General features: G+C 45.4%; 1 protein-coding gene and 2 pseudogenes across 1 annotated transcript; 2 read left to right on the top strand and 1 right to left on the bottom strand.

The window, feature by feature from the left end:
• The first annotated feature begins 1,316 nt into the window (after nucleotides 1-1,316).
• LOC127778059 (uncharacterized protein At1g66480-like) lies at nucleotides 1,317-5,789 on the top strand. The gene is made up of 2 exons (XM_052304702.1): nucleotides 1,317-2,275; nucleotides 5,200-5,789. The coding sequence occupies exons 1-2, from the start codon at nucleotides 1,481-1,483 to the stop codon at nucleotides 5,242-5,244; spliced, it is 840 nt and encodes a 279-aa protein (XP_052160662.1). The 5' UTR covers nucleotides 1,317-1,480; the 3' UTR covers nucleotides 5,245-5,789.
• A 1,036-nt stretch (nucleotides 5,790-6,825) lies between these two features.
• Nucleotides 6,826-8,740, bottom strand: LOC127776387 (uncharacterized; annotated as a pseudogene).
• Nucleotides 8,741-10,544: 1,804 nt separating this feature from the next.
• On the top strand, nucleotides 10,545-11,116 carry LOC127776386 (uncharacterized; annotated as a pseudogene).
• Nucleotides 11,117-13,682: the final 2,566 nt, after the last annotated feature.

Raw genomic sequence — 13,682 nt, 5'->3', positions numbered from 1 at the left:
TTTATGTGTTTACATTGTGGATTAAATGCATGTTTAGGTTGGCCATAACCAATTTTGAATTTTAGAATTAATTCAGTTCTTTTTTGTTCTTTGACTTTACCGCTAAGAGAAGATCGAAGTACAAGAATCTGACCTCAAAACTATGTTACATGCATGGTATGAGTCACAACCAAAAAAATGCTCAAACAAGCAGGCCTGAACGATGCGGTGATTGTAGAAAATTTTGGTTGTAACAACAAAAGATTTAGTCGACTTCTTTAAGAAAGGTTAAAGGACGACTTTCATTACGAAGATCTAACGCGAACAAAATTTGATTAGACATGAATAAGCAACCAAAGCTAGAAGGGACTGTTACTCAGGCTTCTAGACCAGGTTTGAGTCCAACTCTATTTCGTGGTTGATAAAAAACGATTGTAATATGGCTCGTGTGATTTAATAGTCCTTTTTCCCTAAATAAATTTAGTTAACCATCGAGCTAGTGGATTATTCTGATTTTCCTTAGATTGTAGTAGCCTCTAAAACCTGAATTTTGTGATAAAAGTGACACTAATTAAACATATATGTTGTGATTTGCTCGCTTTGATTTAGATATGTTAAATTTGTAGTCGTGCAACAAATTTGCTCAATTTATGTTTTTATATAAAAATATCAATGTTTTACCTAAATTTACTCCTTTTTCACTGCTTTGTTGCCTTGTTATAATGGTTGGTACAGAACCCAAAAACAAAATACTTCCGGTCTTATTGTTTTGATTATGCTTATGTGAATCGCTTATTAACAATTTAAAGGAAATTTACGAGTAAAATTTTTATACACATGTTCTTAATGATTTAAAAATAAATATTATAAAATAAATTACAATGAAAAAAAATGAAAAAAATCAGCTCTAAAGTTAAGTATTAAAACTTAGACTTTTACTTACAATAATAAGTGTAAACAAAATAATAGGGTTATTCATAATATGGCAGGGTTTTTGGTTAGTAAAATTAAAGTAAGAAAACACAGAGCCATGTTAAACACGACCACATGTATCACCCATTGACCTCCTAACTACTTGACAGTCAAAAACGTGTCATCATGGTTGCAGTTAAAAAATTATAAAGTTAAAATGATTTTTAACCGCGTGGTGGGCAATAGAGTATTGTTTACAAACCCCCTTGCAAAGAAAGAAAATCAAACCACACCTTATACAAAGAATAAGAAAGAATTCTCCCTTCGGTCCATCTCAAGCCCAATACTCACACCACCCCCCCCCTTTGACTCCCGCACACCTCCCCTCCTTTTTTTCTTTTCCCTCCCCTTTTAAATTCTCACGCCCACCCGCAATCGCCGCAAACTACAAAGCGAGCCAAACTTTGCCCCACACCCAAGGCCACGCGCGAGAGAAGAGAATTCGCCACTTCGGAGGCAAAAATCCAAGCGCGACGCAGCTCAGCCCAGCCGCCGGAGGAAGGAGCATCAGGCGAGGCGCGGCGCGGCAATGGGCAACAGCATCGGCGGGCGGCGCAAGGGCGCCAAGGTGATGCAGCTGGACGGCACGGCGTTCCGGGTGAAGCCCCCGGCGTTCGCCGGCACGGTGCTGCGCGACCACCCGGGGTTCCAGCTGCTCGAGTCCGAGGAGGTCAAGCTGCTCGGCGTCCGCGCGCGCCCGCTCGCGCACGACGCGCCGCTCCGCCCCGGGCGGCTCTACTTCCTCGTCGCGCTGCCCCGCCCCACGGCGCCGCCGCGGCGGGCGTGGTCAGGGGCGCTACACGTCGGCGCGCGGGAGCGGCTCGAGTCGCTGATGCTCACCCGCCGGTCCACCTCCGACCTCTCCCTCCCGGCCTCGGCGGCGGTCGGCACCGCGCCGCCGTCCCCGATGTCCACCGCCTCCGAGGGCCCCGTCCGCCTCAGGATGCGCCTCCCCAAGGCGCAGGTGGAGAAACTCATGGGCGAGAGCCGGGACTCCGCCGAGGCGGCCGCCAAGATCATGCAGCTGTGCGCCGCGGCCAACGCCAACGGTGGCGCGAGCGGCGCCGCGACGCCCGAGAGGGGGATACTGCGGACGCCCGAGCGGAGCCCGCGGTTCATCCCCACGCCGGACTGGGGCGTCGCCGGTGGCTTCGCGCGGACGCCGGAGGTGAGCCCGAGGTTCGCGGCGACGCCGGAGTGGGGCACCGGGTTCATGATGCCGACGCCAGAGAGGTCAGGGCTGCTGAGGACGCCGGAGAGGTGGCCGACGCTGCCGCGCACGCCGGAGTACTCGTCGCGAGACGTCAAGGCCGCCCGGAAGGAGGTAATGCATTGCTTCTCTCCAAGATTATTATTTGAAAAATATAATAATACTCCTCCGTTTCAAAATATTTGACGCCATTGACTTTTTTTTAAGTACATGACCATTTGTCTTATTAAAAAAATTAGGTAATTATTAATTCTTTTCCTATCATTTGATTCATTGTTAAATATATTTTTATATAGATATATAATTGTACATATTTCACAAAAGTTTTTTGAATAAGACGAACGGTCAAATATGTGCTAAAAAGTCAACGGTGTCAAATATTTCGAAACAGAGGGAGTACTCCATTACCTAATTTCAGGATTATTATTGTGTTTTATTTTTTTTGTGGTTATAAAAAAACGCATACACACTCATGCACGGTAGCGCCTGTTTTAACCCTTATCCAGAAAAGGGGGAAACAAATCCATGAACAATAAAAAAAATTTTACTTGATCTTAACTTTTTCTTTTTTTTGCTGAAGCGCACGCGTAAATACGAGAACGATTAATTGAAGTGTGATGGTAGTTATAGAAAATATAATATTATGGTTCATGGCTTTTTTTTTCTTTGCGCCCTAATAGTAGTGTGAACTAAGATTTTTTTCATAATCTAATTTTTCAGTCAAGAAAAATATTTCGTTCTCACAAACAAACAAAAAATGTCTTACTAAATTATCATAATTTCGAGTAGCAACACCTTTACCTCAACCTCCTCCCACGCAAAATTGTGTCAAAAATTAGCAAACCAAAATTTTCAGGTTGGCTACATAAATTTGCAGGTAGATGTTTATGCAAAAAAACAGTTTATAATCATCGAAAACCCAACTCTCTGTGGGATTTGGATCAAATGTTATAAAATGATGCTGTGTATGCATTGCTCAAATTGAAAAGAGAAAAAAACAACAATTGGGAATTGGATAATCGCGATTTTGAAGAACTTGTACTAGACGATTACGCGTCCTGAAGATCATCGATCTGGAGCTGCATGGTTCACTAATCACTAGTGTGTCAAGCATGATGTTAGGCTAACGTATTAACGATGGGGCCCATCCAACAGAGAGAAAGTGTCGGGTCCCATGTCATGCTCTGACAAAGACAACAAATGGCTATTTTCTCTTTGTACTCGCACATCCGAGCACGACGCAACACGCAACGAGATGCATTTGATTTGGGGTGGTTAAAATAACTATTTCAGCAAAATCTCAACAGAGTCAGTTCATCTTAACCCAATTATTTTTTGTGCTTAGTACACCCAAGAAGATAGCACAGTACATCCACACAGTGTGTTGATTAATTAATACTGTTATTACTTTTGGAACGGACACTTTCAAAAGCTGTAGTAGTAATCAATCCAAAGCTGTCTCTTTCTCCATGAGCACGTACATACTTTGCCTGTAGATCTGTAGGAGCACAGCCAGTTAGAAAAAGTGAAAAAAAGAAAAGAAAAAGGAGAGTAAAAGAGACGATGCTGCTTGCTCTCGTCGCGTGAAATCAGCAAAGCTTGAGGCGTTTTATGTCGATGCTGACACGCTTTAGCAATTTCAATTACCGCCCAATCCAGCATTGGTTTGCTGGTTGTTGTCGTGGCGCACGGGACGACGCGATCATCGCCGTGTTTAGTTCTAAAATATTTCTTCAAACTTCTAATTTTCCATCACATCAAAATTTTTATACACATATAAATTTCTAACTTTTTCATCACATCGTTTCAATTTCAACTAAACTTTCAATTGATGTGAACTAAGCACAGCCCATATCACAAATCACGGAGCAGTACGTACTGCAGCAGTAGTAGTAGAACTTTTCAAGATTTTGACCGGATTGATGTGAGCGATGAGTGGCAGTAAAGAATACAGTTGCTTGTCATGCTCGCACTTGAATATCTGTGGATAATCAGGGGACTTTTCTCGGTTTTCTGGCTGCTAATTCAGCGTACAATTATCCGTAGTCCAGTCGTAGATCTCCAGCGGAAAAATGTTTTTGGTCCTGATGAAGTTTCAGAAAGAGTTCTCTGTACGCTTTCCACTGCTGTCAACAGATATCCACTTTAATACTCTTGATCGAAATGTGACGTTTTATTTTTTTTCCTTTATACGTGGCACTACATTTTCCTTCTCTGTTTTTTTTTCTCATACCTTTCTTTGCATTCGCGGGAAATGACTAATTAATACTAGTCCTGTGTTCATCTGTGCTTGCAAACATGGAAATGATAACTCCATGTACAGTGAGATTGGTACAAAGCAAAATGTTCTTAAATTGATTCCTTCAGAAAAAGTGAAAGGTATGAGAAATTGAGAAGCAGAAGAAACATGGAATTATTATGTCATATGGGCTATGGCCAGTTCGCTGTCTTGGCTTAAAACCCATACTGGCAAAGTTTGAGGGATTAAACCATGCCAAGTTTCTTATTTCATAACCATCAGTATATCTCCGGCAAAATTTTCAGTCGCCGTCAGTGATGTGGTAAAATCGCCAATTTGATTTATTCGTTAGGAGCTAAAAGTCAAATAGACAGCCACAACCATTAAACTATAGCTCAGTTATTAGCAGCTGCAGGCAACCGTCATATGATAATTCTAGTATTTCTTTGCAATTAACCTCATCACCATCAGTGATCCTTATCTAACTCTGCCAAGTCTTTTTCCTTCTCGAGATAATTAAAGAGAGGTCGATCGAAATGAGCGAAACGTTTAGCCTTTTCCTTCCTTCATCATTTTCACAATAATGCATTACAGTTGCACTTTGATATTAGCCTGTTACTTGCTTTCTTGCTTAATTTCTCCCCACGCTCAAAATCCTGACCTGTCGTTGTCTCCCTGACCATGCGTATACCGATTAACAATGACAATTGGTCTAAAGAGGATTATTATCAGTTTATCATTCGTCGCTTTTGCTGACGGTTTCTGAACTAATCTTTTTTCTTTTCTTGTGGTGTTTCAGAAGCGAACGAGGTTCGTGGCGATGCCAGACGAGATAATAGCATGACAGAATTTTCTGAAAATATGAAGTGTAATGAATCAATCAATCAATATATATATAAATATATTGGAAGAAGCATGTTGGTTTCAGCCAGAGCCAGAGCCAGAGAAGACTGGAGCTGCTGAGCCCGATTTGCTTCGGTCGTTTTCGTTGGGACGAAGACGAAGACGAAGCCGCCGCCGGTTTCCTGTCTCGTTTCACACGATCGACATGGAGTATTTTTTTTTTCTTTTCCATTTTTCACGATGTTTTCAGATAGGGTAGACATGTTATACTGCTGTGTAATGTATATGCTGAAACTGTGATGCTCTCGCCATGATCTGTTGCTGTAGTTTAGCTGATGCTTAGAGGAGAAAGTACTACGAGTAGCTCTACGTATAAAGATACATTACTTTTGTGCATAGTGTTAGAAAAAGTGCCAACAAAATCGATCATCTCGTGTTGCTCTTGTTCGGCTCCGTTCTGTAGATATTTGGTAAGACAAAACGGCTTTGTAATTTGTTACTTGCTTGATGGATTTTTTGTTCTTATTCTTAACAAATATTGAATGACGCCATGCGACCAAACCCAATTTCGGCACACATCGAGAGAAAAATTACAATATCCTGTATAGTTTCCTTGGGATGTGATACCATTAATAAAGTTTAGGTCAGCCTGAGGCCTACCAATAATTGTGTAGTCCTCTTCGAAAACTACCCCTGCTGTTGAAAAGGGATTTCTTATATTTGTTTTTCAAATATTTCAAAAAAAAAATTCACATTTCAAAGTTTTACATAAACTAGAAAAAATACCTGTGCATTGCAACGGGTGAAGGCTATTTTAATCTTATTATTGTTCACTGTGAGAATTCGCTTGGATATATATTTTTTAAAAAAATCATATCAAGTTAGCATGCGAGTTTTTTTTTAAAAAAAGATTTCTTATACAATATTTTCAAAAGCGAACAAACTTAAAACCCAACTCAAATATAAATCTGTATTTCCAAAAGCGAACGAACTTAAAAACCGACTCATACACGGAACCGGTAAAAACATCTTCAATTTTTATAACAATAGAGATATACTCCTCCTGCCCTATTGTAGGACAAGGCATAAAAATCTCTCTATGGTAGAACAATCTATGTGATGTACCCCGTGAGAGGGCGTGCCATGGCAATTTCGCAGGTTATCCCCTTCCGGTGAGGGTGGTTTATCATCGGGAGGGGGGTGCTTGCAAAATTGTCATGGTACGCCCTATGCATTATCAAACTATGGTCAACGTCATCAAAATAAGTTGCCTTACGGGAGGGCGTGAATTGACACAACGCGTCCTCCCATCTTGTATCACGTCACATAGCACGCTCTACCGTACGGCGATTTATATGCCCATAGGGTGGGAGGAATATATTTTTACAAAACATTAAAACGGTAATTATTTTTTAAATCTTTTAAAAGATAAACATAAATAAAAAAAATTCGTTGAAAAGGAACATATGTGCCGGGCCTGATCATCTTCCTCACCGCTCACGGATGAAACGTTTAACTGGGCCGCCCTAACTGGAGCAGCAACCATACGTGATGGGAATAAGTACACCGTAGGTCCCTCAACTTGTCATCGAGTTATACAATCGTCCCCCAACCACAAAACCAGATATATGACATTCCTCAACTTACAAAACCGGTCACAACAGGTCATTCAGTGGTTTTGACACCAGTTTTATCCTACATGGCGTCTGAGTCAACGTGGGACCCACATGGACCCCATATGCCAGGATGCTACGTCTCTCTCCCTTCCTTCTCTCTCTCACCCTTCTCTTTTCTTCTTCGGCAAGCCCGCCGGCGGCTGGGGAGAAGGCCGCCGGGGCGAGGCGGGAGAGGAGGAGGGCGGCGCCGTGACGGCGGCCAGTGGCGGCGTCGACGCCGGCGATCACCACCACGGCTAAGGTTGTGTTCTAGGACGGCTCCATGGCGCAGTTGGCGGCGCCGGCTAGCACGGTGAGGGACGCGGGTCGTCGGCGTCAGCGTCCACCTGCTTCGTCTGCTGCTCCGACGAGCTCCACTTCGACGCGTCGGCGCGCGCGATGGCGGCTCACGACGCGCTCCGGCCGGGCCAGCTCTACTTCGTGCTGCCCGTCTCAGCGCTCCACCGGCCGCTCTCCGGCCAGGAGCCCAGGACAAGGCCGCGCCCGCCGTCAAGGCCATCGCGGCACTCGGGGCATCCGCCACCGCCGCCGGCGGCGGTGGAAGCAGCAGCGTGTCGTCGCGGGGCAAGAACGCGAGTCCCGCCGGCAAGCAGCGGCAGCAGACGACGGCTCGAGTGGCGCCGATACGACGAGGATCAACGGAGATATGAACAATTTCATCTAAAAAAAAAGACGATATGGCATGCTGCAAAGAATCAGTATAAAAATTGTCTGAACATACTATACAAGTATGGACTCCTCTATCTACAAATGTGGGAGCATCTAATTAACTAATTAGCATTTAGCAACTAATCTTTGATCAAACTTGTATATAGCAATTTAATAAGTTGGATCACTCATCGCCTTCCGAGATGGCGCTCGACCTCTGCATCTGCAATCCTGCGCGTTGGCGAGCAATGCTACCTCCGTTGATCCTCGTCGTATCGGCGCCACTCGAGCCGTCGTCTGCTGCCGCTGTTTGCTGGCGGGACTCGCGTTCTTGCCCCGCGACGACACGCTGATACTGCTGCTGTTGCCGCCGGCGGCGGCGGCAGTGGCAGAGGCCCCGAGCGCCGCGATGGCCTTGACGGTGAGCGCGGCCATGTCCTGGTCGGAGAACGGCCGGTGGAGCGCTGAGACGGGCAGCACGAAGTAGAGCTGGCCCAGCCGGAGCGCGTCGTGCACCGCCATCGCGCGCGCCGGCGCGTCGAAGCGGAGCTCGTCGGAGCAGCAGACGAAGCAGGTGGACGCCGACGCCGACAACGCGCGTCCCTCACCGTGCTAGCCGGCGCCACGAACTGCGCCATGGAGCTGAGCCGTCCTGGAACACAACCTTAGCCGTGGTGGTGATCGCCGGCGTCGACGCCGCCGCCGGCCGCCGTTGCGGCGCCGCCCTCCTCTCCCGCCTCGCCCCGGCGGCCTTCTCCCCAGCCGCCGGCCGGCTTGCCCAGAGAAAGAGAACGGAAGAGAAGAGAAAAGAAGAGTGAGAGAGAGAGAGGGAGGGAGACTGATGTGGCATCCTGGCACGTGTGATGTGGCATCCTGACACGTGGGTCCATTCAGCCACCACGTAGGATAAAACCGGTGTTAAAATCACCGAAGGATATATTATGACCGGTTTTAATTAGTTAAGGGACGTTGAATATCTGGTTTTGCGGTTGGGGACGATTTTATAACTCAATGACAAGTTGAAGTTGAGGTACCTTCGGTGTACTTTTTCCTACGTGATGCCGCCGTCGTGCGCCTCATCTCCCAATCACCACCTCCTGGGCCGAGTAAACACAAGGCCCCCTGATTGTCCGGGCCGAACAGCATTTCGCCGAGCAACTCCGCCGTGGCCATGGAACCACATCCCATGAGGTCGTGGATAGTAGAATTAAATTTAAAAAAAATACAATTTTTTTAATATTTTTCGTTTATATACTGCATAGGAAACATTTGCACAAATATTTTTTTTCGCACGACGGGAACGCGGGATCGAAACGGTGCCGCGCTTGGTATTCCACGGGACCAGCGATCACGCAGGACGGGTGTGCGGCACCGTCTCGCTCCCGCAGCCTAGGAGAGCGGCAGCGTGGCGGAGGGTGGCACCAAGCAGGACGGAGCCGGTCGTGCGGCGCCATGGCGCGGGACCGTGTTTCCCGTCCCGTCCCGCGCGTGCGCGTGTCGCGGATGCAAGCATCACTTGTCAAGCATGCACGCACGCACGCAGTTGATCCAGTCAAACCCCACAATACATAAGCACTTGCTTAGCTTATTAATTATTCCATCGTGATCTCCTCAGCTCCATCCATCGATCATTTCCAACCTAATTCCTCGAGAAAGTACAAGCTAGCTGGTTAGTCATATTGTTAATTTTGGCCTCCGTTAGGTCTATAATTAATCCAGACACAACCGAGCTGCACTGTTTAGCGTGGTGGAGGGCGGTTGCGCGGCACTGATGCGCGGGACTGTGCTGGTCGCGCAGCGCCGTGGTGCGGGACCGCCCTCCAGCGAGTCCATGCGAGGCGGTGCCGCACGGGCGTACTGCGCGACTGCCAGTCCCATGGAATAAAAGAGCAGCACCTCCTCGGTCCCGCATCCCCGTTATACGGAGGTGGTATATTTGTGCAAATATTTTTCATGCATGTATATAAACGCAAAATATTGAAAAAAATGTATATTTTCAAATTTAATTCGTGGATATTACCCATTAGACTGAGGTACAAACTAAGCCTTACCTATTAGACATGTGATAATACGGTAGTGCTTTGCAGTAGAGGCCTAAAGACCGATTCTTATGATGGTCGAGGTGCTACTACCAAAACCATCCGACCCGTCTTGAGACACGGACCAAGGAGTCTGACATGCCTACGAGACGACGGGTTCTGGAACCTGGGATGTGCAAGGAAGCTGACGAGTGAGAGGCCCTCGCGGGCCGCACCGCCGGCCGACCCTAATCTTCTGTAAAGGGTTTGAGTTGGAGCACGCCTGTCGGGACCCGAACGATGGTCAACTAAGCCTGAGCGAGGCGAAGCCAAAGGAAACTCTGGTGGAGGCTCGAAGCGATACTGACGTGCAAATCATTTGTCTGACTTGGGTATAGGGCCGAAAGACTAATCGAACCATCTAGTAGGTGATTCCCTCCAAAGTTTCCCTCGGGATAGCTAGAAAGACCAATATCCAATGTCCATTGTTTCTCTCTCTCTCTCTCTCTCTCATGAAGAGAGAACAGAAATAATTTCCACCGTGACGAGCAAAGCTGCTCAAATTCCCGCATATGATGGTAGGGGTTTTCCTAGTCTAAACCAGAGAAAGATTTCTCCATGAATTAGGAGAGAAATAATGGACATTGGATATTGGTCTTTCTAGCTATCCTGAGGGAAACTTCGGAGGGAACCAGCTACTAGATGGTTCGATTGGTCTCATCCCTATACCCAAGTCAGACAAACGATTTGTACGTCAGTATCGCTTCGAGCCTCCATTAGATTTTCCTCTGATTTCGCCCCGCTCAAGCATAATTCACCATCTTTCGGGTCCCGACATGCGTGCTCCAATTCGAACCCTTCACAGAAGATCAGGGCGGCCAGAGGTATGGCCCGCGAGGGCCTGCCACTTGTCAGATTCCTTGCGTATTCCAGGTTTCAAAACCCGTCGACTCGCATGCATGTCAGACTCCGTGGTCCGTGTTTCAAGATAGGTTGGATGGGGAGCCTGCAGGCCGTTGCAACGCAGTGCCCCGAGGGGCGCGGTGACCGGCTGCGCCGACGATGGCTACCGGAGGCGCGAGGCCCCCAGGCTTTGGCCGCCGGCGCAGCCAACAACAGTCCACGCCCCGAGCCAATTCGTAGACCAGCCGAAGCCGTTCTGCATACGGCCAGGGCGCATCGTCGGCCCTCATCTGCTTCTCTCCCGGAGATTTCAAGCACTTTTTGACTCTCTTTTCAATGTCATTTTCATCTTTCCCTCGTGGTGCTTGTTTGCTATCGATCTCTCGCTGTATTTAGCCTTGGACGGAGTTTACCGCCCGATTTGGGCTGCATTCCCAAACATCCAATCTCGTTGACGGCGCCTCATGGGGCGACCGGGTCCATGCCGAATGGGGCTCTCACCCTCCTAGGTGCCCCTTTCCATGGGAGTTGGGCTCGGTCCGTCGCTGAGGACTCTAATCCAGACTACAATTCGGTTATTAGGGGAATCCTAGTAAATTTCTTCTCCTCCGCTTATTTATATGCTTAAACTCAGCGGGTTGTCCCGCCTGACCTGGGATCACGGTCCGAGGCGTTCTCTCTCGGTGCGTTTGGGTCCTGAGGGGCCATCGCACTGGCCGCGTGTCAGGGTGCACTACGACCTACAGCCAGCGTGAGCTGTCCACCATGCGCTGTGCCCGGCACGCTTTGTATGCAGCCCGAGCTTCGACCGGTGGGCTTGCGGGCCATTTAGTGGCCTCGTTCCCTTCTGCTCGCCCAACTCCGGAAGATGTACGGGCAGATTTCCTAATTGCTTTGCACCAATCGGCTAGTTGGTGTACTTGGCTACCCGTCTTTTCTAGCGCGGGAATAACATGGTACCATCAAATCTGGAATTTTAGAGCTGAGCTTGATGTTTTCCTTTTATTTTGAGTAAATAACACCCATGATACAAGAACTTGATAGGTGGATGCGATCTAGTGTAAGAACTTGAAAATGAGTAAATTGGTACATGGACTTGGCAATCATGTGTATTTTAGTCAAAAACACTCTGATACATACCTTTGATTAATCCTGGTATTATAAGGTTAACTGCTAGATCGTTGACTCATGGGTTCAATTTTGTGTTTTACCATTATTGTCGCCCAAGACTATGAATATATTGATTAGTCGAATCGCTTGAAAATTATGTTACTTTTGATAATCATATATTTTTCAGTTTCAGATCGATAAATTATTTTATTATTATAACTAAGAAATTATAAGAAATATATGCAGATCCTTGTGGAGATGGACTGAGTGGCTTCTTTTTTATTTGGCATAAAAAGTATAGTGTGGAATATTGATATTTTAACCAAAATATACGCATAACCAAATTATTGCACATATATGCTAATTTTTCAAGTTCTTAGCATTAGATCGCCCGCACCTACCAGTTGATGCAAGATACTCCTTTTTTAATCGTGGTTTATTTTTTAACATTTATTTTTAAGTTGCTAAATACATATATTATTAGTTGTAGGCAAAACAATGACAATCGTTTTTATTTGTCCAAGTTAGAATAATTTACTCTTCATCCTTTATCCACAAGAAGAGTGATGATATTTGGGACCATCTGGAGAATGACTTAAAATAGAAACTGAATAGAGTGGTTAGACACTTGGCTATGCCTTTTATATAAATGATAAGAAACGTGACTAAAAATGTATTGCAAAATTCCACCAACCACAAAACCAGCAGGAAAATTGCCACTTGCCTCTGTTTTCCAAGCTTGGTCTACTAAAAAGCGTGGGCACAGAATTGACGGCCGATGAAATTAACCAAAAGAACTGTACCAAAACTATCACACGGTGCCTTGTCATCCAAATCTGAACCGATCCAATCAGCTGTGACAGGGCTCTCGTACTTCCAGAATGTACTCCCTCCTATTCTTTTAACAATAGATGACGCATATGTTTAACTATCCGTCTTATTAAAAAAAATTAAACAATGTTATCTAGAAATATTAAACAACTGAGGGAGTAGCATGGATCCGTGGATGGACACATGACGTGTGACGGCTCACTTTACATGTACTAAAAAAAGACAAATCCTGGGTTTCTGTGTCAACGTTTGACTGTCCGTTTTATATGAAATTTTTTTATAATTAGTATTTTCATTGTTGTTAGATGATAAAATATGATTAATACTTTATGCGTTGTTAGATGATAAAACATGATTAATACTTTATGCGTGACTTATCTTTTTAATTTTTTTTAATATTTTTTTCAAATAAGACGGACGGTCAAACGTTGGACACAGAAATGAGGGTTTGTTTTTTTATTTTTGGGACGGAGGGAGTAGGATCGAAGCGAGGAATCAACGTCGTCATGGGAGGTTAGGCGATATGGGTACAAACAACAAGTTGACAACTTAACCATAAAATTTGGCTCAGTACAGCGCAGCCCCATGCGTGCGTAGCTTTCTCCACGCACGCATGCCTGCCCCTTCTTCGGCAGGACGGTGGAGCTGTGCCAGTTTGGGAGTACACAGTTTGGGTTAATTTTGTTTGGTTTTTTGGCTTGGTCGCCATATGAAAAAAGTAGTCAATGCACAGCCCGTGCAACGGCAAGGTTTTTCAAGTTCACTTTGTGTTGTTTTCATCGACAAGGAATTAGGAATGGCTGGTTTAGGTTGCTACCAAAGCTTTGGTGAAACAGCAATAGTGTTCGATTGGGATTTGAATTGCTTATTATAATTTGGTAGGCCCTAATCAGTGGTTGGAGCCAGGAATCCTATAAATTATTTATTAGGAGAGCTGATAATGTTAGTTCTGTTTAAAAAATTGCTTACAAGCTGTACAATAATCTGTATTGAAAAAATCTCAAACCATGGGGGAGGAGGTCAAGCCTGGCCCTTGCTCACCTTTCCCTGTCTATTCCATTGGGCCTTAGCCCAGCTTTAGTAATGCTAATGCCCATGCATAATATCACATTGCCAAAATTTGGTTTTCTTTTTCTCTTTTTTTTTTGCCAAAAATAGTTTTCTTTAATAGCAAACAAAACAAAGACTAAATATAATAGATTGTATTTTACCAAATTTTGGTAATTTCAGAACCTACTTAGGTTTTGGCATTA

Source organism: Oryza glaberrima, chromosome 6 (genome assembly GCF_000147395.1).
Source record: "Oryza glaberrima chromosome 6, OglaRS2, whole genome shotgun sequence".
Classification (NCBI taxonomy): domain Eukaryota; kingdom Viridiplantae; phylum Streptophyta; class Magnoliopsida; order Poales; family Poaceae; genus Oryza; species Oryza glaberrima.
Note: the sequence above shows the minus strand (reverse complement) of the source record. Positions and strands in the feature narration are given on the sequence as shown.

What these genes read in the sequence shown, in the direction of transcription:
- LOC127778059 (XM_052304702.1), top strand. Translation starts at nt 1,481, where the DNA reads ATGGGCAACAGCATCGGCGGGCGGCGCAAGGGCGCCAAGGTGATGCAG. An exon ending in TCAAGGCCGCCCGGAAGGAG is followed by an intron (nt 2,276 to 5,199) that starts GTAATGCATTGC and finishes GTGGTGTTTCAG; the next exon opens with AAGCGAACGAGGTTCGTGGC.